The sequence below is a fragment of the Podarcis gaigeae genome, assembly GCF_964106915.1.
Source record: "Podarcis gaigeae genome assembly, chromosome: 3".
Lineage (NCBI taxonomy): Eukaryota > Metazoa > Chordata > Lepidosauria > Squamata > Lacertidae > Podarcis > Podarcis gaigeae.
The window spans coordinates 24,222,122-24,245,705 of record NC_139680.1 but is presented as its reverse complement, the minus strand read 5'-3'; the positions used below and the strand labels follow the sequence as shown (position 1 = coordinate 24,245,705).

Below are 23,584 nucleotides of genomic sequence, written 5' to 3'. Positions count from 1 at the left end.
TTACTAATTCCTTACTCCTGTACTGAAAAGTGCATTCTCTGAAATGCTTTACCTCTTCAACGTATTTAGCAGGCTCATAGAACTTGTAATGAATTTGAACTTCCCCATAGCTTAACAAAATTATATTTTGCGTATTAATGCATGCAGAGGAGATGATTTACGATGATGTTGAAAATGGAGATGAAGGTGGAAATAGCTCTCTAGAATATGGGTGGAGTTCGAGTGAGTTTGAAAGCTATGAAGAGCAAAGCGATTCAGAGTGTAAGAATGGAATGCCCAGTTCTTTTCTGCGTGGCAACCACAGAAGACAAGTATGTAACTTTCTTTGGCAGCATTTTTTCTAGCGCATTGTTGACATGCTTCCAAACACCGTGATGTCCATTTTTTCTCATGCATTCGATTTCAAACCACATACGTAGTAATTTAAAAATGAGAGGTGAGAAATATCCAGGCATAGTAAGACAAGAAAGGAAGTTAATAAATGCATACAAATGGAATTTGTCTTTTATAGATACAAATAACTCTACTAGCATTCATTAAGTAGTGTTGTTTAAGAGATGTGGCTTGTATTCCTAAGACATGTAAGGTGCACATGTTTCTTTCCACCCTACCATTGTAAAAAATCTAAAACTAAGTTTTCTTGCCAAGCATATAGTAAGGGGAAACCTCACTTTATAAATGGTAGTTTCCAGACCTAGACATGGAAGACTGGGGATTTCTTAAAAGTAAGGGTGATTTCCTAAAGCTTCACTTAAAATCATGAGACCTGCTTGGGTGTGCTTTTAAGTGCAAAACTTTTAAAAGAAGTGTGCATGCACACAAAAGCTTATACCCAGAACAAACTTGGTCTCTAAGGTGCTACTGGACAATTTTAATTTTTTTTTAAAAAAACAATGATATTTATAATCATCACATACTTTTAAAATTACGGTATTCACAATAATGTACAAAGGACTGCTGTCGTTCTTTAACCTAGTGTCATTGTATTGGTTCAGATGATCTGACGATTCTGTGTTCTACCCAGTCAGAAAAGTTGTCTTGACAAACTTGGAAACAAACCCATTGCTGAGTTGTTTTTTTAGTACGTACTGCTGAAAACAAAAGATAGATTTCCCTTCTACTGGTTGCAAATCCTTTTCTTATCTGGCCGCCAGCATGCATGCTACAGCTCAAGCGCTTTAGAGTAAAGTTTAAGATTGTATCTTTTTGTATGCTATAGCTTTCTCATGACCTAACCCGTTTAAAGGAGCACTATGAGAAAAAGATGAAAGATTTGATGGCAAACACGGTGGGAGCTGTAGAGATTCAGCAACTAAAGCAAAAACATGAGCTGAAGGTAGCGTAGTTGATTTTCGTAACAAGCTAAAATGTTAAAATTATTGTTCTTCCAAACACAATGAACATGTGTTTTAATAAACAAAAGCTGATGGGGAAAACTGGACAGTATGTGTTCAAACTGTGCTGTCTGCATTGCCCACTGGCCTTAAAAGAACATTGTCAAGGACTTTTATGCCAGCTAACTTGCCTTTGCCCTACTGCTTATAACACTTAAAAAGTGAAATGCAAAAGTTATTGTCCATATTGATTTGTTTTGTTTTGTTTAGCTTCTGCTGTTGCAGTCTGATCCATATGGATGTATTATTGTGTCTATAAAGACAGCTGTAGTGGTTGTTGCTTCCAACAAGATCATATAGGTCTTAGCCCTTTTGGATTTTTGAAGATGAAATAAATGGGATTGCTTGCTCTCCCTTTTTTAGGTTAAAATAATGTAACTGCTTATGTCAGCACTGCTACTATACAACATTATTTTATCCTTTTTATTGTGGGCAGGAAGAAAATAGTTTGCTAAAAAGGGTGGGAAACCAGGTTGTATTCAGCTAACTTTTACTCAGAGTATGCCGGCTGCAATTAACAGCCATGACTAATATAGATCTGTTAATTTCAATGGGTCTGTTTTGAGAAAGTTAGATTGATACAAGTCACTGTGTGTAAATGCAACCAAGAAGGGGATTATCCACGCTCCCTTCCTTAATTCTCTGGAAATGGATCATATTAATTTATGCTTGCTTGTTCATCATGATGCCCTGCCTTTCCCCCTGACAGTATGGAGTTAATCATTAAAAGCATTTTAGGAACACAGTCTTCAAATTCCACAATAAATTTATTTTGAGTGTGTCTTTCAATTTATGTTGGTAGATTTCATGTCTTGATACCGAGGGAGCTGAGTGCTCAGAAAAAGGCATCACATTTTAAACTTATTAGATACTATTTGGATTTACATATAAAATTTGGATGGAATTTGTTCAGGTTCTATTAAGTGATAAGCACCATGCATATATTGTATGGATGAATATATGTATGCTTCCACAGCAAATCCATAAAGTATAGATTATCTGAGATGTGTGTTTTTTTATAAAAACAACAACAACACACATCTGGCTTTGGCCTCCACAACTTGACAGTGTTCTTTTTAAGAGCAACTATTTGCATGCCCTAGTACCTGCTGCAAATGTTGACAAGCCATTGAATTCCACACTTACTCTTCACTGAACTTGTAGAATGTGTTTAATACTGTCTTGCAGATGCAAAAGCTAATGAGGGCAGCTAAGGAAGGAACCAAAGATGGACTAGAAAAAACTAAAGCTGCTGTGAAGAAAGGCCGGTCGTTTATTAGAACAAAGTCATTTATTAGTCATGGTGCGTATTGACTCTTTCGTCTTCTTTTTTTTTAATAAAAAAAAAAGGTGTATGATCATCCCCTCTCATCCTGAGGGTTGCAGTTCATTGTGGGACCACTTCGTGCCACTGGTGGGCAGGGCAAGGGTTAAAGGGGACCAGCACAGAGTGAAGAGATGGGACAGACACATACAATATTCAGAAGTTCACACACACGAAGCCTAACTAGCTTTCTATTCTCCATCCAGACAAGCAAAAGGCATTATCAGAATAGCACATTCCAGCCAAGCAAAAGTAGTCCAGGAGGACCAGGGTTGCAGGTCTGAGGTTCCCCATCCACATCTGTGCAAATAAATTGGATTCACTTGTAAGCCAAGTAATGTAGATATTGATCTGGTGTCATCTAAATAGCCCTATTGACTTTGAAGCCACGCTGCTTATATAACTTGCAACATCTTCTTACGCAGTTGTTCTTGTGTATTGAGAAAGAAGAAAGTACGAAACAAAGAGAGGTTACATATGAATAGTCAAGGAAAATGTTCTGCCTCCTTTTGTTGTTATTAGCGCTCCTCTTTTAGTAAAGGTAAAGGGACCCCTGACCATTAGGTCCAGTCATGACCGACTCTGGGGTGGTGGAGTTCATCTCGCTTTACTGGCCGAGGGAGCCGGCGTACAGCTTCTGGGTCATGTGGCCAGCATGACTAAGCCGCTTCTGGCGAACCAGAGCAGCACACAGAAACGTGTTTACCTTCCCGCCTGAGCCATACCTATTTATCTACTTGCACTTTTTGGCGTGCTTTCGAACTGCTAGGTTGGCAGGAGCAGGGACCGAGCAACAGGAGCTCACCCTGTTGTGGGGATTCAAACTGCCGACCTTCTGATTGGCAAGCCCAAGAGGCTCTGTGGTTTAACCCACAGTGCTGGTAAGCGTTAAATCAGGGGACATGGGTGGCACTGTGGTCTAAACCACTGAGCCTCTTGGGCTTGCCAATCAGAAGGCTGGCAGTTCGAATCCCCGCGACAGGGTGAGCTCCCGTTGCTTGGTCCCTGCTCCTGCCAACCTAGCAGTTCGAAAGCATGCCAAAAAGTGCAAGTAGATAAATAGGTGCCGCTCCGGTGGGAAGGTAAATGGTGTTTCCGTGCGCTGCTCTTGTTTCTCCAGAAGCAGCTTAGTCATGCTGGTCGCATGACCTGGAAAAACTGTCTGCGGACAAATGCCAGCTCCCTCGGCCTGTAAAGCGGGATGAGTGCCACAACCCCAGAGTCGTTTGCGACTGTACTTAACTATTAGCGGTCCTTTTTAGCTTTTTTAACATTCCTCTTTTAGGTAAGTGTTAAATCAGTCTGGAGTCCAGCTTGGTGCAAGGACCAGGATGTTACTTAACTACACTTACTGTGTAGTCGTGGGCGAATGGTTCTTCTGAATTCACACTGTGATGGACTTTCATCCTGGACATCCAGTGTCTTTTCAAGCTACAGGTCTTTCATTATGGATGGCTATTCAGAAGACATGTTCATTGCATGAAATAATACTAAAGCAAATGCAGAGATGTCACAGTTAATCTCATCCAAAGAATACGTGTTTTTATTGCCTGCATCTGAAATATATATGTGAAGGAAATCTAGCATATTAAAATATTTCTATAGACCATAGGTCAACCTGCCTAGAAGAAGAGGAACTGTTTATTGATGTAGACTGTATGCATACAGAGGCAATCATGACACCGATGCCCGATGGATTATCGCAACAACAGGTTTGTGTGATGGCTGTTGAAACTGAACCTTCTTTCTGTGTCCTTGGTAGAATAAGTTGTGCAGTATTTGCTCATTATAAAACTGAGGGTGAAAACCAAGTTGGTTCAAATGCAAGCATGTTAACATCCCTAAGTGAAGGTTTTTTTGGAGGAGAAAATGAAAAATGTACCTTCATTGCATAAATCATTACGATTGATTCTGTTCAGTTATTTGCAGACAGCATGTTAATATTCTTACTACATTTTGTATGCTGATTTCCTGTGATAGCATACTTCAAAACTGTGTTCAAAAAACAGGAAAGCCAAAATTGGTTTCATAAGTAACTTGCCCTAGCCCTAAACATCTCCCTATAAAGCTACTGAGGCTCCACATATTGTACAATTATTTGCCAAAACAAAAACAGCAACAACTAATCTTCATGGACCACCCTGCTTACCTACTCATATCTGTGTTAGGCATTTCTGGCTTAAAAAACTTTTGTGAAGCTTCAGTTGATTCAATGTATACTTACCATAGGTGAGCAAGGTGGTTGTGTATAAGCTTTTACTTTGGATGTGGCTAACCTTTGGTCTTCCAGATGATGCACCTCAATTCCCATAATCTCTGACTGTTTTCCATGCTGGTGGGAGTCTTGCAACATCTGTGGGGTAACCAGATTTCCCATCATTGCCCTGCTGCTTGGTGGCAATTTTGGGGGGAAATGTCTTTAAACCTGCACATGCTGCTGCTTGCCACAGGGTGGCATAATAGGATTCCTGTTTCCTTTTTTAACCACCAGTCTTTGCACTTTGCGGATTACCAAGGCAATAAATGCTAGATCACTTAATCATTTTGGTTCTTATCGTTTTTAGTCCTTTGATGAACCAATACTGTTTTTTTTGAACGTAAAAATAATGTGCGATGCCTTACTTGTTTCCCGTTAGTATTGGTCATGGTACGTAGTAAAAGTATAATCGTAGTGACCTCAAAATATTGTACCCAGCTTAAGTCACTCTTGGAGAACACTCATTGAAATAAATGGAACTGAGGTAGTCATGTGTATTGATTTCAGAGTATGATTTAGTTGGTTAAAAAACTGATCAAGCAGCTCGGGCATTTGCCCTGGTTGTACTCTACCACCAAGGCAATAAGGGTTGCCATATTTTGAAGAGCAAAAAAGAGAACACATCTGCTGAGTTCAACTATGGGTCACTATGACGACTCTACCCATGAAAAAGAGGACATGTCCTGGAAAAAAAAGAGGACATTTAGCAGCCTAAAGAATCCACAAAAACATTGCGGCAATGTTGATTGCTGCTTCTCTTAAATAAAAATAAACAAAATAATTCAAGGAGCTTGAATAAAGAAATAAAGGATGCAGCCTGTTTCTGCAACTTTGGCACCCATTGCCTGTAAGTCAGGGAGGGGAACCTTTTAGCCCAGATATATGCCTGTTCTTCTGTCTATTGGAAAATAGACACAAATATAGTAATAAAATAAACTCGGTTTTGATCTTCTGTACATTTAAACAGTTAAGAATATTTGGTCATGGTGATACAATTATACTTATGAGTGGAGTGTGTGTGTGTTTTCTTGATTTAGTTTTTGTACACAGTATATGAGGTTTGTTTGTTTGTTTGTTTTTGTTTTGTTACCAGTCAGGTAAAGTGAGGTTTGTGCTCATATAACATATCTGTACTTGGGGATACCTCATATACATCCATGTGTATACACAAGAATACACAAGGAACCCATCCTTATGTATTCAAAAAGGAAATTAAAATAGGTACCGCCACCTGTTCTGAATCTTTGACGCCGCCATCTGCCCTCCTCCATGCAGAGAGAACAAGCTGTGATTCAGCAAAGCAGCAGATCTAGTTAGCTATGTTTGTGGGACTGCAGCAGTAGATTGCTTTTGGTTAAGGCTACCATCAGGCGATTCTGACTGCAAGCAAGAAGGGAGCGGAAGGTTGTGTGAAATATAGTGCTGTATCCAACTAAGTCATTGCACAAGTTCATCAACTTGTGCATGTGCAATGGACCTACTTCTCCTGAACTCCTCCAAATCTGGCCCCCCAACCTTCCAGAGCAGATTTGAAAGTATTCCTTAACCCCACTTCTCAGTGTGTGATTCCTTGCGTGTGTGTTTTTTGTTGTACAGGTGGTGAGAAGATATATTTTAGGAGCCGTGGTTGACAGTGAGAAAAATTACGTGGATGCTCTCAAAAGGATTCTAGAGGTATCTCAATGCCTTTTGCCCTTTTGTAACTTTGAAAGCAAATGGATGATCCATTTGCTAGAAATAAGTTGTCGCAAATGTGTAATTGACTGCTGCTGATGTGTTTACCTATAATGAAAAACCTTTATTTGAATTATGGCTGTAACTCCTTTATCCTTTTTTTAAAAAAAATAAAAAATCAGCAGTACGAGAAGCCTCTTTCAGAAATGGAACCCAAATTATTGAGCGAGAGGAAACTGAAGATGGTGTTTTACCGAATTAAGGAGATTCTTCAATGCCATTCCATGTTTCAAATAGCACTGGCCAGTCGTGTCTCTGAGTGGGATTCTGTTGAAATGATTGGAGATGTCTTCGTTGCATCGGTACGTAAACCATCACAGTTATATATGTGGCCAAACTTGCCCTGCTGCTGCTGCTGCCTCTTTGATTTAAGACTGAGCTTGGCAACAAAATTAGAAAACAGCTCTGGTTGTGCCAAGCTCAGTGCAGATCCCCATCGCCCCCGTAATAACCAGAGCATAAGAAGGCCAAAACATGTTGCCCACTAGCCCCTGCCTGTGTCCCCACATCGCCTTGTCTGTCACCTGCTTCTCAGTTGCTTAGCTGTGGCAACAGATGGAAAGTCCTTGCCTCGAACCTTCTGGTATGTAGCTGCAGTATGTCAGAGACACTAGGGAAGGGATACCCAATCTGGTGTCCTATTATTGGACTCCAACTCCCATCAGCCCCTGCTAGCATAGCCAGTAGGAAGGGATGATGGGATTTGTAGACCAACAACTTCTAGAGTCTGACTACTGCAATGCGCTCTACGTGGGACTACCTTTGAAGGTGACCCGGAAACGGCAATTAATCCAGAATGCAGCAGCTAGACCACATAACACCGGTCCTGAGAGATCTGCATTGGCTCCCAGTACGTTTCCAAGCACAATTCAAAGCGTTGGTGCTGACCTTTAAAGCCCTAAACGGCCTCGGTCCTGTATCCTGAAGGAGCGTTTCCACCCCCATCATTCAGCCCGGACACTGAGATCCAGTGCAGAGGGCCTTCTGGCGGTTCCCTCATTGCGAGACGTGAGGTTACAGGAAACCAGACAGAGGGCCTTCTCGGTAGTGGCGCCCACCCTGTGGAACACCCTCCCTTCAGATGTGAAGGAAATAAGCAGCTATCCTAACTTTAAAAGACATCTGACGGCAGCCCTGTTCAGGGAGGTTTTTAATATTTAATGCTGTACTGTTTTTAATACTTGATTGGGAGCCACCCAGAGTGGCTGGGGAAACTCAGCCAAATTGGCGGGGTATAAATAATAAATTATTATTATATATATTATATAGAGGGCATCATGCTAGCTATCCCTGCCCTAAGAAACACAGCTTTCCCTGCATGTCCATACAAAGGACTCAGATACCTTAGAGGGGAGGGAAACAGATTAACCCAGCTCCATTATATTTGGGGCGCTGCTTTAGTAGTTATACCAGCAGGTGCCAGTTTAGTGGCTTGGGAAATCTCCAGAAAGATATAATTGCTGTCACAACTGCTGCTGTTGCCGCCAGTTAGGTAAGTGGGAAGTGAGTTATTCTTGGCATGGACTGAAATGTGATACGAAGAACCCACAGGGACATAAAGCTCACCTCCTTTTTCTGGCAAGGGGTGCACCCAGAAGTACCATGTATTCATGGCGTAGGTTTCTGCCTTTTGAAAGAACAATGTGACATGATGCTGGCTTGGTTATGTGCACAGAATGGAAGATAGCAGGATATCCAAAGATGTGCTCTCCAGGGAGCTAGCTTCAGGCACCGGACCAATTGGCAGGCCAACTCTGTATTACAAATATGTCTGCAAACATATGACATGAAGACTGGCAACATGGACCCCACTGTGGGAATCCCTTGCAGACGACTGCAGTGCCTGGAGACAGACAGACAGACAGGTTGTGCATCCATAGCAGTGATCAGAGGAGGAATGACCGCTGGGAGGAGCACAGAAAGAGGATATGTCATGATACACCTACATGAGCCCACCTGGATGCTTTCATCTGCTCCAGCTGCAACAAAACATGTCTCCCCCATATCAATCTCTACAGCCACAGCAGGCGCTGTAACCTTTCAACAGATTGACTTCATCCCCAAAGGCACACTCCTCCCATGGTCTCCTGAGACAAATGCCAACAATATTTACATTTTCATCCCACTTTTTGTCATGGAACTCAAAAGTCATGTGCATAGTGGTCCCAGGCAGTTTCCCCTCCAGGCACTGTCCAGACCTCTTAGGCTTTTCAACACTTTTGTTAGTTTCCTGCATAGTTTTTGAGTTGCTGAAGATGGGTGGAATTTAGGGATGTTTGGACTGAGATCAAACTACTTCCTTCCCCCTCCCCAAAACTATGTTCTTGAATTGTCAAAGTCCTTAAGTACAGTATAATCTGGATTTAACTGCCATATAACTTCTGTGAGTCTTAAGTGCTGAATTAAGAGGCTGGTTGCTGAACTATGGCGAAGCGATTAAAGCTTGGTGCTCTGACGTAGATAATGCGAAGGAGCTAAGAGATTTCCGACTTTACTCTCTTTTTTATGTATTTCAGTTTTCTAAATCTATGGTGCTGGATGCTTACAGCGAGTATGTAAATAATTTTAGCACTGCTGTGGGGATTCTCAAGAAAACGTGTGCTACTAAACCTGCCTTCCTTGAATTTTTAAAGGTGAGTGTATTGGGCTTTTTAAATTCTGAAGTAGGTGGGGCAAATAGGAGATCACAAACTGAGGGAAGGATCTGACTCTGTGACTTCGTTTTTGGTAGTTTGGTTTCATGGGTTGTCAAGGCAATTATGAATAACCAGTGTTCAGATTTCGGACTCAATTAATTTAATTCTATGGATACACGACCTTCTGGTCATAAGTAATGGTAAAATATTTACAGCCATCTATGCAGTATCGCTTAGTGAACTATTATCCTTTCCATGTCTAAAGCTCAGACTGTAAGTACCATTGTTTGTGTAGCCAAAATTGTACTTTTCACATGCAAGAGGGAGCATGCCCAGGGATGCTCCAAAGTTCACAGAAAAACATAAACTCCTTAAGAAAAGGCTTTCAGGGGGAACCTTCCAAACAGCCATGCAAGGCCTGAGCACACTTATAGGGTACAAATTGCTTGCTAACAGTCTGAGGTGAAACCATGGAGGGGGAATGGAATAGCTAGACTCTTGAACTTGAGAACTCCATGCTGCAACATTTTGTCGCGGGTCTCGACCTGTAGAAATCTACTTTTTGGCAAAGCACAATGTATAAATGGGCACACAGTGGCCATATTAGCACATAATGCTGACCAAAAAACCATAGTTGGCTACATTGGACAGAGCATGGGTTGCATTCTAGTGCAGTCACCTTGAGCAGTCCTCCCCACCCCCCGAGTTGAGAAACAAACCAGGGAATGGTTGGTCTGGCACTGCCTCCAAACAAACCACAATCAGAAGCTTTGCTTCCCAATCATGATTCGCTTGTGAGAAACAAATGGCAAGTGACACAAAATCACCCACTCCTTTATTTATTTCCCTACTCTAGGAAGAGAGGAGCAAAAGCTGTACATAGCTTATGCACTGGCTAATTTGCCTAATTGAGCCTTTTGGGCTTGCCGATCAGAAGGTTGGCGATTTGAATCCCTGTGACAGGGTGAGTCCCCATTGCTCCGTCGCAGCTGCTGCCAACCTAGCAGTTCGAAAGCACACCAGTACAAGTAGATAAATAGGTACTGCTGCGGTGGGAAGGCGAATGCCCTGTTTTCCGTCACGATGTTCCGCTGTGCCATAAGTGGTTTAGCTATGCTGGCCACATGACCTGGAAAAGCTGTCTGTGGACAAACACCAGGTCCCTCGGCCTGAAAGCAAGATGAGCACTGCAACCCCATAGTCGCCTTTGACTAGACTTAACCATCCAGAGGTCCTTTATCTTTATGTTATATGTGAATACAACTTTTACCTCTGTTATTAAAAAAAATGTGGTTGATACAAAGAAAGACTTGACCCTTTCTCATTACAGCAATGCCAAGAATCTAGTCCTGATAGAATTACACTCTATGGCTTAATGATGAAACCCATACAACGCTTTCCTCAGTTCATCCTACTGCTACAGGCAAGTGCAGTCTGATCATTCAAAGTACTTGCATGCACTGTTCACTGGTTACAGCTCAATGTTATTTGGCTAATTCTAAGTAAAAATTAAATGCACCATGTAATGTACTATGCAGTTGTATTTTTGAACCCAGTGAGACTGTGTATGTTTTCATCAAGAAATGGTACAATTTCATATACAAATAAATGCAAATGGTTTTCATGAGCAGTTTGAATTTTCCATCTGCTTTGTTTTGTATGCTGTTCCATATCCAGTTGCGAGCTCGAGAAGCAATTATGCAATGTACCTATTCATAAGAATAATATTGCAATCTGACATGCAATATATCACCAGTGCCAAATGGATTCTTCAGGAAAATTAGAGGGCGCAGGGCAAGATGGGATGGAAGTCAAATGGCTGAACATCTCCTCAGTGCAACATATTGCTGCATATCCTACTTGTAGTATATACTTTCATAAGCTTTTCTTCCTCAGTCCTCCCCCGCTTCCAGTGCTGGCATTAATAGCCTCCTGATAGCCTCCTAAATGGGACGTGGGTGGTTCTGTGGGTTAAACCACAGAGCCTAGGACTTGCAGATCAGAAGGTTGGCGGTTCAAATCCCTGCAATGGGGTGAGTGCCCGTTGCTCGGTCCCTGCTCCTGCCCACCTTGCAGTTCGAAAGCACGTCAAAGTGCTAGTAGATAAATAGGTACTGCTCCAGCGGGAAGGTAAACGGCGTTTCCGTGCATTGCTCTGGTTCGCCAGAAGCGGCTTAGTCATGCTGGCCACATGACCTGGAAGCTGTACGCCAGCTCCCTCAGCCAATAAAGCGAGATGAGCGCTGCAACCTCAGAGTCGTCCACGACTGGACCTAATGGTCAGTGGTCCCTTTACCTTTACCTTTAGCCTCCTAATGCCTGAGCCATATGAACTCCATGTCTGTGAAAAAGATACTGCTTAGTTGGTCACCTTTTATTATAGAGCCATGACTACGTGGAATTTAGTAGGGCCATGTTGCAAAATATCCTTTGGAACATAAAACTTTCCACAGAAATATAGAACTTGCCCAACAGTACAGAATCTACCAGGTGATGATCTGATGGACTGGAACCATTGATAACACTTCCTCATTTTTCCCCTTATGCAATACATAGATGCTGATATTTTGCACCCAAAGTATCAGTATTGTGCGGCAAGAGCAGGACAGGAGGAGCATAGCAGCCACAATCTTTGCTCTGAGAAGCCTGCATGTTTGCTCATTTGCATGGCTTAGTGCTGCACATGCCTGTATATTCAAATGTAATGTACAGCCCACAACATAGAAATGGGTTTAAATTGATTAATGAACGATTGATAGGAAACTATCATCTGGTTAAAATATGGCCCTTGCCTCACCCCTCCATGTGAAGAAGAGTTGTAAGGAGACATCCTGGGCTTTAACAACCTGGATGTGGATGGAAATTTGTCAAATCTGGGGTACTGGGAACATTTTTGTCTGTGCATCTTTCTTGACATGCCAACCATATTCTCAGGCACGTGCTATAGGTACACTTTAGAGATGATGATGGGACAAAAGGCTTGACATTACTGCTTGGGTATCCTGAGATCATAAAAAAAAAAATCTTGACTTGTGCTGAAATAGTAACCATAATAATTTGGGGTTTTTTGGGGGGGTCTTTTAAGGATATGTTGAAGAACACGACTAAAGGCCACCCTGACAGACTGCCTCTACAGATGGCCCTCACAGAGCTTGAAACATTGGCAGAGAAATTGAACGAAAGGAAAAGGGATGCAGATCAGCGCTGCGAAATAAAACAAATCGCAAAAGCCATGAATGAGCGTTATCTGAACAAGGTTGGAACAGCCATCCTTTTGCTCCTTCCTGATTTCTCTTGTAGAGGAAGTAGATATCAGACAAACCAGATGCCTTTCACATTGAGAGTGTGGGTGTCTATTTTTCCCCCCTTCCTGTGCTGGAAAATGGCATTTTGAGGTCATGTGTTTGGTTCAGTAGCACTGTAATGCTGACAAAGCCATCTTCTAAAATGTACCATGTGGTTTGGGGTAGCAATTGTGGTGGAGATGTTTACCCACCAAGGTCAATAACTTTTTTTTGTCTTTATCCTTCCCCATATCTTCAACACATACTTTGCACAAATGTATTTCTGTTTCAAGCAAACTGGAAAACACAACTCCAGCCAGTACCTTTTAACCTTTTCCCTCTAATGTTGTGTAGGATATATGTTTCAAAGGCAATTTTCCCTTTTTTAAAAAATGGAGTCGGAAACTAGTATGAAATAAGTGGGCATGACATGAACACACCAAAAAAATAAGCACTTCTTCTAAGTCCCACTTACCCCATTGGGAAAGATTTAAACAAAGGCAAAAACATTCTTTTTTAATCAGGCCTGTAGATTTTTTTGTTTTTGCTGGTTTAAATGTATGTGTTAGCTTTTTGCTTAAAATATTGAATGCTACTTTGAATTTCCATGGCAAACAAGCGACTAATAATTTTAATTTTAAATTTATTTATTAAATTTAAGTTGTTGTTATATACTACTACTACTACTAATAAAAACAATAATGCTTCCATTAAGTAGAAAATAAGTGTGACCAAGGGAACAAGCAGGAGTCAGACTGGTGGGTTGGTTTGTGTTGATGAGTGTGCAGTGCTATGAGCCCTTCTTTTATACTATGTCTGTCTCCATTCAAATGCTAAAACATATTCTAAGGCTGGATTGAGCCAGCAGCGGAGCAAGCCGATTGGGCACCTGGGGCGGTGCGTGTGCTCTGCGGCCAGGGGCAGGGCCAGCCGCCCGTGGGACAGGGCAAGCTAGGGCAGGATGCTCCGCGGGGCTCCGAGGAGTCTGCCTGCCTCCTCCCACTCAGCCACCCTACAGCTGAGGAGCCAGCGGGTGGACTTTTTGGGGCAGCGTGGAGCCTGCGAGCGCCCAAGCCACCGTGTCACTCTCAGGAGAGATGTGTAGCTTGGGCACACTGCAGGCCCCGTGGTGAGTGCCGCCTGGCATTTTGTCACTCCTTTCAGTTGTGACACCTGGGGTGGCCCGCCCCCACCGCCCCCCTTTCCTCCACCCCTGGATTGAGGCTGTATCATTTTTGCCTTAAGAACACCCCATCAGAGTAGGAATCAACAGCTGTGGCCTCTGGAGTTGGAGTTGCCAACCTAAAGGCAAAAGGAGGGTTTAGGCAGCGGTTCTCAACCTGTGGGTCCACAGATGTTGTTGGACTACAACTCCCATCATCCCTGAGCTCTGGCCTTGCTAGCTAGAGGTGATGGGAGTTGTAGTTCAACAACTTCTGGGGACCCACAGGTTGAGAAAGGCTGGTTTAGAGGGAGTGTCTGTAGCAAAACAAAATTCTTGTTACTCAGTAATAATTGCAACCACCACCCCTTGACCCCATTCTCAAAGTGATTATTCAAGGAAAGTTGTTGATGAACTTGCACTGACATAGCCAAGGTTTTAATAAAATTTACAAAAACTGTTGTGCGTGCCTGATCCTGATTCATAGAAGCTTTTAAAGCAAAAAATAAAAACCCCATTTCTAGGAGTGTTATGAATTAGTCACTTTGGGGTTCTCTCTCTCCCTCTCTCTCTCTCTTGCAAAACTTCAGTTACTTAGCAGTGGGAACAGGTGCCTCGTGCGAACTGATGATATGCTGGAAACTGTTTACAACGACAGAGGAGAAATCGTGAAAACCAAAGAGCGGCGACTCTTCATGTTAAATGATGTACTGATGTGTGCGACTGTGAATGTCCGGTAAGATTCTACCTGCATTCTCTAAAACAGAGAGTGGGAGAGTTCCTGAAATTTGGCAGCACTGTTTTGTCTTTTTTTTTTTTAAATTGTGCTGATCACTGTGATGTTGAGGTGCTCCATGGGTTTGAGGAGATAAATAAAATACCTATGGGAGATATCAAAAAACACCTCAAAAGTGATTGCAAGTCATTGCAGGCACTGCGCCCCCTAAGCAGGGTATCACTTCCTTATCCCGGTACTCTGAAATCTTTGTGCCTTCTGCTTCCTCTATGTTTGTGGTTCAGAGAGATACGATCCCTCATAACCTTTCTCAAGAGTAGCCAAAATATGTAACTACAGAGAGTGCAACAAGTCCTCCTTCTCTAGGCAGGTGGGCAGGGAGAGTGGCTTGGTTGCTGCTCCTGTTGCAGCTTAGCTGTAGGGTACCCTGAAGAGTGTGGGACACGGGTGGCACTGTGGGTTAAACCACAGAGCCTAGGACTTGCGATCAGAAGGTCAGTGGTTTGAATCCCCACAATGGGGTGAGCTCCCGTTGCTTGGTCCCTGCTCCTGCCAACCTAGCAGTTCGAAAGCACATCAAAGTGCAAGTAAATAAATAGGTACCGCTCCATTGGAAAGGTAAACGGTGTTTCCATGCGCTGCTCTGGTTCGCCAGAAGCGGCTTAGTCATGCTGTCCACATAACCCAGAAGCTGTCCCTCGGCCAATAAAGCGAGATGAGTGCCGCAACCCCAGAGTTAGCCATGACTGGACCTAATGGTCAGGGGTCCCTTTACCTTTTAAGAGATCTTTACAGCTGTGAATCTTAGGTACACTTGAGAGTAAGCCCCAACTTAATTCAGTGATACTTATGTCTGAGTAAACATTCATAAAACAGGCTGCAAAAGTGCCTGGCTTGTTTGGGAGCCAGATTGTTAGTGTCAGATCTATGATTTTATAGTCAACGCAGAGCGGAGTTATAAACTATTAGTATACACTGCAGAAAAGGAGAGACTGTGTGTGTGTGTGTGTGTGTGTGTGTGTCTGTGTGTGTGCACGTGCGCGTGCGCATCCATGCATTTGGGGGGCTGCATGATGTGCATGTTTGTTTTGTGTGTGTGTGTGTGTGTGTGTGTGTGTGTGTGTGTGAATTTCTAAGTTTTGTGAAGTGGCTACACACTGCTTTTGCATGTGGTTCTTGGTGGACTGGCCAAGGAGCAATGCTGCCCTAAGGCTGAAAAGGATATCTGAGAATGTGGAGAGAGAGAGGATGCAGTTATGCTGAACAGGAACTGTGTTGCTGTAACTGTTACACATGACTTTTCTGTTCTGCTGATTCTGTGAATATGGGAAGGGACCCAGGTCAGTGAGAGTGCATGCTTTTTATGTGGAAGGTCTCTTGTTCAATATCCAACATCAAGGGATATCTGCTAGAACTATGGCACTGGGTTAGATGGCTTGAGAATCTGGCCTAAATCACCTTGATTTCTGTTGCCCTTCAGATTGTTGTTGTTATTATATTTATACCCTGCCCACCTGCCTGGTTTTCCCCAGCCACTCTGGGCAGCAACTAGCAGGATAGTAAAAATACGAAAAAAAACATCGAACATTAAAAACTTCACAGGGCTGCCTTCAAATGTTTTCAATAAAAGTTAGATAGTTGTTTATTTCTCCCTGTGTTCCACAGGGAGGGCACCACTACCGAGAAGGCCCTCTGCCTGGTTCCCTGTAACTTCGCTTCTCGCAGTGAGGGAACCAGCAGAAGACCCTTGGAGGAGGACCTCAGCGTCCAGGCTGAACAATAGGGGTGGAGAAGCTCCTTTAGGTATACTGTGCCAAGGCCACTTACTCTAACTCAAACTCTCATCACCCTTTGCAGACTGTTGGGAGATAATATGAGTTGCATTCCAGCAGCATTCTGAAGGATGCTGAGTTTGTTTAGACCTAACTCACTGTGAGCTGTTTGGCTTTTTCTGTGGGTGCCGATTAGAAAGTACCTTTCTGTAGATATTAACACTGTAATCATTCGTGTTTTGAATGTGGGAGATGTGGGACAGCTCTGTTTCAAGCTCTGGCATAGATTTTCCTGACATATACACATTCCATCTTTTAAAATAGGTCACCAATGCCCATCCTACAAATCCGATCAAATGGAGTGAGGATTGCAGAAGCTATTTGCATAATATAATTAGGCCATGATGCAGCAAATCTTTTTGCTCCATGTTTTGCAGATCACAGTTGGGCTCCTTCCCCCTTTTGTTTCTCCCATTGTTCACAAACAAGTGGACAAGTCACAGTGCATTATTCAAGCCCCATCTAGTGCTGCTAGGAATCTCAAGAGAGAGAGGGTTGCATGAGGGCGTAGGTGGCACATATTTACAAATGTAGGCTGAGTTGGTCTCTCATCACAGAGAAGCTCTATTCAGCAGCATTCCTATGGCAACTGCAACATGTCCTCTGAATTTGACATATTGAGGAAAACAGGCCTACCCTGTTTCTGAGCACCAGTTTAAAAACGCTAGAAGGAAAAAGGAACCTTCTCAACTTAAGCAATTCTGATCCAAGATCTCTCTAGATATAGTCATATGAGTTAACAACTTTTAAGTATATTGAATCGCATCCAGACTGCCCTTCTGCAAATGGAAGAGGCTGAGGTTCAACAATATCTACTGGAGAGCAGTGTAGAAGGGATGATTGCCACGTCTAAGCTGCATTCTCATCGCCAAGTTGAATGTTGTTTGCAGGGTATGTTGTCCACCTCCAAGCATCTAGCACATTTTTTCCAGAAGCACAGGAGACTGTAGGAAGAAGGGGGAGCCAGCAAAAATTGCCTCCTTCCTACAGAGCGTCCAATGGACAGAGTTCTGCCCACAGGTTGTTTAGATGCTGTTATCATTAATGGGGTTTATAATTTCTCCAACTTTCTCCTCTGCTTACATCTGAAAATTTACGGTCTTGTTATGCGTTTGTGATTTAAAATGAAGGGTTGTTGTGGCTATTCTAATATTTCTCCTGTTCTACTGTGTGCCTGGTTTTTGTAGGATTTTTTTTTAATGAACATATATATTTAATCTATCAGCCTTCATTCATATGCTTGTTCTTAGGGCCAGCCCTTTCATATGGCAGAATGAAGGTTGCCACCTCAGGCAGCTGATTTTGGGTGTCATTGAAGTGTAGCAAACAGTTAAGTTACTTATTATCATTGTTATTATCAGGGAAGAAGAGAGTCACTTGTCAGAAACAAAAACTTGAGGTTGGGGTGGGATTCTAGTTGCTGGTTCGCCTCGCACAGCATAACGCCTTGGGCTGGTTCCAGCATATTCTAATGTAAATATCTATGCAAAGCATAAAAGCAATATGTAACCAAGGTCTCAGAATAGTTATACAGTACAAGGTGTTTCCTCAGAGCACTGTGTCCTAAGGGGAGAGTGAAGGGAAGCCTGCAAAACTGCCTTTTCCTTTTGCATGATATCATTTTATCCTTTAATTAGGAAAATAACTTTTCCTTTGGAACCTCCCCCCCCCCCCCCGAAGCAGCTTAAAAATAGTAGAACACCTTTAGGAGAGAAAAAATAAAGCAAAGTATATCAAAACATTTTCATGAGATTTTCAGTGCACTCAATAACCAAAAATAAAAGTGAACTTTGAGCACAAAACAAGACATTAAAAGCACTATATACAGTTTGGAGTTATCTATGCAGTTGAAAGTGTCTGCTGGAATTTAAATGTCTGCTAAAACATCTCTCATACTGTAAACTGTTCTCTTGTGGCCTTCTTTCAGTTCTTCCCATGAAAACAGTGGCATTGTGACTGGCGAAAGGTACTTACTAAAATGGAGTGTTCCCCTTGGGCATGTGGACGTTATAGAGTATGGGAGCAATGAAGGTCAAGATGAAAATTGCAGATTCCCTCCCCAACATTCCTCTGAGAATATTGCTGTTAATGCCAAGCCAAGTAAGTATCAGCTAGTATTTCCTTATGGCTACTCCTTTCTCATTGTTCATGAGTTGGTGGAGTGCTTTCCTTTATGTCATTACCATACCACAAGTTATGCTTTTATGTTAATATTTGGAAGCATGGCTCCCCAGCTCTAATGTTTAGAAAGTGTGATCATCTTGGCGTAATTTGATATTATGCAACACTCCTATTGTGAAAACTACAAGTGCCCAGTCTGCCAAAGTTGAACTGGCAGCCACTGGTGAAGCTGATTTCTAGTCAGTAATATTGACATATTCTGAAATTTGTGTTCCAGTGTCAGTGGACTAAACACAGTTTTCAGACAATGGATTATTTGGATAAATAAGCACTTGGTTTGGTCACATTGATCTCAGATGACTAGAAGTTAGATGGGGTGGGGTATAGCGTCTCAAAAAATTACTGTGAGCTAAAAAAATGAGGGCATTTTCATGTTGAGCAGATCTAGAGGTCTGTAAGTACTTCACATCTGCCACAACAAACATGTGTTTTATGTTATACCAGGCACCTTGTATGAAATCCACTCTTCCTGGTGTAGTTTAAAGTAGTTTACATTGTGTGTGCACTGCTTCATAGAAGCATTTGACAATACTGAGTGTGCCCCGTGCCCTATGACTTCTCAGTTGCAACTGTAGCACCTGTATAATGTATTATTAACCTGTGAAACTTGCAGAGCTTCTGAAGCAGGTGCACATGTTGTCTGGGTAAGACTCAGTGTTGGAATACTTCCACCAGATATGAAGGATTGTATCAACTGACTTTCCTACCCACCCATATGCTGGAAGCAGGCTCTTACAGGCTTTCTCATTTTAGGACTAAAACTTGGAGAGCCAACATCTTTCTTTTAAAAACAACAAACCTTCTTATACAAAGTGAACTAGTTTCTGTTCATTCTGGAAGAAGTAAAGAACAAGCACTTATTTGCCTAGGCAGGCAAATTATGTGACCCATGAGAGCAGCAAAATAACCAGACAGTGATGGGATGGTAAAGGTAAAGGTACCCCTGCCCGTGCGGGCCAGTCGTGTCCGACTCTAGGGTTGTGCGCTCATCTCACTTAAGAGGCCGGGGGCCAGCGCTGTCCGGAGACACTTCCGGGTCACGTGGCCAGCGTGACGAAGCTGCTCTGGCGAGCCAGCACCAGCACAGCGCATGGAAACGCCGTTACCTTACCGCTATAAAGCGTTACCTATTTATCTACTTTCACTTAGGGGTGCTTTCGAACTGCTAGGTGGGCAGGAGCTGGGACTGAAAGATGGGAGCTCACCCCGCCACGGGGATTCGAACCGCCAACCATACGATCAGCAAGTCCTAGGCACTGAGGTTTTACCCACAGCGCCACCCCTTGTGATGTGATGAAATCAGGCCAATTTTTTATTGACAGCAGCAGGCAGGGCAAGGGTGGGCATGGCATTGGATCCCAGGATCAGTTCATCATTCCACAAGCCCCATGTTGATGAAATGGATCAGCTGGCTTTGGATCACTCCAAACGTACACCATGGGAGTCGGCCAGTGTTGAACCTTGCAAGCCAAGCAAGCAAGGTCTCACTGGGGAACCAGGGTACAGATTCCAACCAGATACCGAACCCACGTTTAGGTTTGCCGTGGTCAATCCTCCCCTAGGGCCCCTTATGGGGGCCTCCCTATACTATGTTGATCCTGCCCAATGCCATTTCTGCCATCATACAAAACAATGTTCTTCCGCCTAACAACGGAAAGCCATATTTTCACTGAGGGAAAACCAAGTGCCTATCAGGTTGAGAGGGGGGGGGGAATCATTTCCAGCCCTGTCAACCAGTGACCCAAAATTGCTCTAACCCAAGGGCGGGTGGGTGGGCAGGAAGCTCTCAAAGCAAAATGTCCGTGAGCTCCAGGGGAAGCAGCCTTATATAGGGTTTCCTCTCCCCTCTTCAGCAAGGGCTCACGGGACAGATTTTTCTCATGAGCCCATCACACAGAGAAGATATTGCGCAAAACCATGCCCAGTATTTTGCTGCAATCTATTGGCCACAGCGCAGCCGGGCAAAGGCATCCCATGCTTATTGGGCACGGAACAGGGCTTTCAATCCTTCATCCCATCTTGTACCACAGTTCTTTAAAGGTTGACCAGGTTTATTGACAAATGAGTACTAACTAATGTGGACAGCTTCTGGTTTCCATAGGAACACTGAGGATCAAACCAGATACCCCTTTGGTTTTCAACCCCCATCATGCATTGCTCACATTGAAAGTGCAAAATGTATAGAAAGGAAGTTATGCTGTTGACCCTGCCCTGGTGTTGCATGACTTTTCCTGCCCACAACATCCATGCATTTGTGGGGGTTTCTGAGATAGGGGAACCTTCACACTTAAGTCTATGTCAGGCTTCCTCAAACTCGGCCTTCCAGATGTTTTGAGACTGCAATTCCCATCATCCCTGACTACTAGTCCTGCTAGCTAGAGATCATGGGGGTTGTAGGCCAAAAACATCTGGAGGGCCCAGGTTGAGGAAGCCTGGTCTATGTGATCCTGGAACTCTGGTGAGACGTTGTTTTCAGCTGTGATTAACCGGACACCAATGGAAGGTAACAAGGAGTTGAAAAGGCACTCATAGGTCTATATAAATGGCTGTCTGCCTCCACAGATTTATCTAATCCTTTTAAAAAAGTTATTTTAAATTGTGGTGATGGTATTCCATCTTGTGATAGTCAGTTCCTTAAGTTAATTATAGACTGTGTGAAGAATTACTTTCTTTTGTCAGTCCCCAGTTTACTGCTGATCTGCTTCATTGGCTGACCCTAAATACCTGTTGCTACGAAAGAGAATTTTTCCTCAACTTTTGCCATCTTGTTAGGCTTAACTCTTAAGGAAGTAAACAGCTTCATCGTTTATTTGTCCTTTTCTGTACCGTCTCCAGCTTGAACTGAGAATGGGAGACAGGAAATTGTTCTAATTGCATTTAAGAGTATTAAGTTCTTAAGGATTACCTCGTCTAAGACAGCTTAGAAAAAATGTGTTTATATGTTTTATAAAAGTAACCTTAGTATGTAACGAACAACCTTGTTGTGAATTGTTAATTGATGGTGATTTGTGTCCTTGGCTTGAATCACCCATACAGCATTTGTCTATTTTCTCTTCAATAATCTCAACCCTACAAAATCATTTCTTTGTAGGGAGAGAAGTTGTTGCAATACCGTCCTTACACTGTCTGGCTTCTACAACTTTACATTTCATTTTACCTTTGGTTAATTGTATCAAGTGATATGACAAGATAATAGATTTTAGTTAGAACTGCGTTTTGAGGATTTTGAATTCCTCTTTATCCCTCCTGTAAATATCACATAAAGAATGAAAAATTAAGCTGTAAGCTATATAAGAGGCAAGCTGGATACCATTTTATTTATAACATTTTTTGTTGTTTTTAAATACAGCAACTTATGCATATTTAACTTCTGCACATTCAGCTTTACACACTTGGCAAGAAAAAAATTAAAACCAGGAAAGGGGTGTGGGCATGCAGGTAAAAAGACTTTGTCAATCTCACCCACCATTGAACCCAATGTGTTTTGAATATATGCAATTTTGGCTTCCGAAGCAATCCTCGGACTTACTATAATAACAACTTTCTTTACTTGAAATCCCACTGCTTCAGAAGGCTGTAGGAACTACTTCATACAGCTGTAACTGACCCTGTTGCTGTGCTTTGCAGTTTGTGTTCTGAGCCCCAGGCAGCTCTTTCAATGACATTTTCCTAAAGATCCTGGCCTAGGCATTTATAGATACCCTTCCATTCAGGTGGTACAGTGGCATCAGCCTCGCTTGTGGTACAAAACTGGTTGGCATACAGGGCGCTTGCTAGGCTTGGTCACATGGTTACTAGAGCACTGTAGTTTAGGGCATTTGCACTAAATAAAATCAATCAGCAGAGGAAGTATGTTACGTAATAGCCATCCAAATCCCAAACACTTTTTGGAAAAGTGAGCATCCCAAGGGTGGGAATTTCATAGTTTTGGTACCACCATGGGCAAAGGTCCCGCCCTTCAGAAGACGGGCTTAATTGAGGGCAAGCTCATGTGGTCCTATATTATTGTATCGTATCGATCATTCTATTCTATTCTATTATCTCTCATGTTTGGTTTATATTACAAGGATTATAAATTATATGTAAATGTCTATTGAGCAAGTAGAAAGCAAATATTTGGTTTCTATAGAGGTTTATCTAGCAGAGCCTCATTGCTTCATCTTGGATCATCCTTATGGCTGGGGTGGTTTAGTAGCTTTTAAAGACATTGGTTTCACACTTAGGGTTCAGAAGTAGCTGGCTTGATTTCAGCAGAAAGTGAGTACAACTTAAAGCTGAGCTAGACAACATCGCTGTGAAGAGCAAGAGGAATGATTGTGACAAAATTGGCTTGGCTTGATTTTTAAAACACAAATCTGTAGGAACCATTAGTATTGTCCTAACTAGCTGTGAAAAGGGCTTAATGTCTTAAATCCTCTTCTCCTGAAAGGAAAATAACTTGTTAACTCAAACGTCTCCACTTTTTAACTGAAATAGGCTCTCTGTATGGAAATAACAAAAACCTATTACTCCTGTTTTGGTTGCGCTTCAGGAATAATATATGCACTCAGAGATGTGGCAAAGATAGCAAGTGCGCTGCTCTGAATTATTTAAACTTCCAATATCATTTGTGGCAATGATGCAGACAGATGCTGTGATGAAGATTTTATTTTGGATTGGTTTTCCACTGTGTATTTTTGGATTTCTTTGTGTTACGGAGATGACAGGCAATTATCAAACATTTAAGGCATATATAGTATGATGGAACCACCTTCTTTTTAATGGAAGCTCTACCATAGTCCTATAATAAGGGCTATAGTGGTTTGTTTCACTTTGCTTCTTAATACAACCCAAAGCATGCCAGGATTTTACCACCAAACATATGGCTTCTTCTTTCCTGACCTCGGAACAGTTTGATATTTTTGTTGTACCGCGGTGCTTCTAGAGCAGTAGACTGGGATTTACCTGTGGGTCTTGGGCCATTTTCAGGTGGGATTCATTGGCACATCCTGCTCACTTGTCTGCCCACTTCCTAGCTCTGCCATAGCCTTTTATTGAACCAATG

At 42.5% G+C, this 23,584-nt stretch overlaps 1 protein-coding gene across 9 annotated transcripts in view; it reads left to right on the top strand.

Moving 5' to 3' along the window:
• Positions 1–23,584, top strand: part of ARHGEF10 (Rho guanine nucleotide exchange factor 10) — a 91,953-nt gene that overhangs the window by 28,207 nt on the left and 40,162 nt on the right. For 4 of the 9 annotated variants that reach the window (XM_083729923.1, XM_083729924.1, XM_083729925.1 and 1 more), the window contains exons 8-18: positions 148–311; positions 1,220–1,336; positions 2,583–2,697; positions 4,324–4,430; positions 6,572–6,649; positions 6,832–7,011; positions 9,226–9,342; positions 10,676–10,768; positions 12,431–12,601; positions 14,382–14,527; positions 18,287–18,459. In XM_083729923.1, coding sequence (XP_083586049.1) covers positions 148–311; positions 1,220–1,336; positions 2,583–2,697; positions 4,324–4,430; positions 6,572–6,649; positions 6,832–7,011; positions 9,226–9,342; positions 10,676–10,768; positions 12,431–12,601; positions 14,382–14,527; positions 18,287–18,459 — 1,461 coding nt within the window. Of the gene's footprint in view, positions 1–147; positions 312–1,219; positions 1,337–2,558; positions 2,698–4,323; positions 4,431–6,571; positions 6,650–6,831; positions 7,012–9,225; positions 9,343–10,675; positions 10,769–12,430; positions 12,602–14,381; positions 14,528–18,286; positions 18,460–23,584 lie in introns of all 9 variants that reach the window. The other 5 variants (XM_083729929.1, XM_083729930.1, XM_083729931.1 and 2 more) reach the window with 2 other exon arrangements.